General features: G+C 43.9%; 1 protein-coding gene across 1 annotated transcript in view; it reads left to right on the forward strand.

Annotated features, from left to right (window-relative positions):
* Positions 1-1,400, forward strand: part of CSUI_009567 (uncharacterized protein) — a gene marked incomplete at its 3' end in the record, with an annotated part of 7,146 nt that extends 5,746 nt beyond the window's left edge. Inside the window, exon 6 of the mRNA XM_068069681.1 lies at positions 733-1,400. Within this exon, the coding sequence (XP_067918343.1) occupies positions 733-1,400 (668 nt within the window). The remainder of the gene's footprint in view (positions 1-732) is intronic.
* Positions 1,401-1,646: the final 246 nt, after the last annotated feature.

Raw genomic sequence — 1,646 nt, forward strand, 5'->3', positions numbered from 1 at the left:
ATAGATAGATAGATAGGAGATTGTATATATGAAGGTGTGTGGCTATATATGGCTGGTATGTGTATAGTGATTAGGGGAAGAAGTCGTAGAAAGATCGAAGAAAAGGGAAGACAACGAAATTGATTTGAATGACCTGCTGACTAGAGACAGAGAGAGTTAAAAAGAGAGAGATTGGGTTTGCAATGTCCAAGCTTTCCTTTCTTGTCGTGACACTTTTCTTCTTTTCTTCTTTTGTTTAGACCTCTCTCTCCCTTCTCGGGTATCTACGTAGGCCATTGGCTCCTCATGTCTTGGCACTGTACATACACCCCGGAGACTGAAGTAGCTACACCTAGAGAATTCTTGCTCTCGATGACGTATCAACAGCAGCCCCACATACAAAGTTTTCCTCACGCTTCTAGTTAGACTGCATGCATATTCCTGTCTTTCTCCCTTTCCACATACAACTTACCATACATCGGTTCTTCTCAGAAAGAGAAAGAGAAAGAAAGAGAGACAGAGAGAGACAAAGGCATCCCATGGAGATAGATTATAGCCTTCGCTGTATGTATATTCATCTATATGGAGAGGGAGAGTATACAAAGATCGTTCATGTAGTATAGCGCTGAATCTATCTATCTATCTATGTAACTATAGATATAGATATGTGTATTTCTCTCTCTCTCTTTATATGTACGTTTGTATGTATGTTTCTTCAGTTGGTTTCTCTTGCGAATGTCTTTTTGTGGTCAGGAGGGGACGACTTCGCACCTCCTCCTCCTCCTCATTCACTCCTCACACCTTCTTCTTCTTCTTGTCAATCTCTCCCGACAATTATCAAGCCTCTCCATCTGTCGTTTCTTGCTCCCTCTTCATCCAAGATTTCCCCGTGTGTCGTTGCCTCTTCTTCTCCTCCTCCTCCGCATGATCCAGCAAGTTCTTCTCTCGTCTCTCCGCGCTCTTCTTCTTCTTCTCTTTCGGTAAGCTCAGTGCGACGTGGAAGTGCAGGGGGGAGAGAAGAGAATGGTGCGAAAAAGCTCAAGACAACTCATCTCTCTCCTGCTGCTACGACCAGCTCGACAACTTCTTCTTCTTCTTTAGAGGAGGGCAGCTATCCAGCCGTCGTGCATGCGTTCGAGCATCGAGGTGTGGGGGCGACGATGACCGTCGATTCTTGTGGCGGGAGACGGCGAGGAGGAGAAGAAGAAGAGAGAAGGCGCGGGAGATCTTCTTATCAGGTATTTATCGATGCTTTCATACGAGGGTATCGCGTGGATATTCTTGTCTATCCGCCGACGGGGTCTTTGAAGAAAACGACGTCTTCTGTAGAGGCAATGCCAATGCAGCAACTGAAGAATAAGAATACAAAGAAAAAGAAAAAGAAGAAAAGCAAAACGAGTCATGGTCAAGCAACTATATGAAGGTCAGGGGTGGGGGGGTTCGTACCTACATCTCTCTTAGAGATGGAGAGGGAGATCTTCTTCTTATCATCTCTCAAAGTTGCATATTGAGAATGTATTGACAAAATCGAGAAAGAAAGAGTGAGAAAGAACTTCACTTAATGTTTATTCCACTTACAAGAAACATTCTCCATACAGAGAGAGAAAGAGAGAGAGAGAAGGAAAGAGAAAAAGAGAAAGAGAGAGAGAAGGAAAGAGAAAGAGAGA

Source organism: Cystoisospora suis, assembly GCF_002600585.1.
Source record: "Cystoisospora suis strain Wien I chromosome Unknown contig_5777, whole genome shotgun sequence".
Taxonomy (NCBI): Eukaryota; Apicomplexa; class Conoidasida; order Eucoccidiorida; family Sarcocystidae; genus Cystoisospora; species Cystoisospora suis.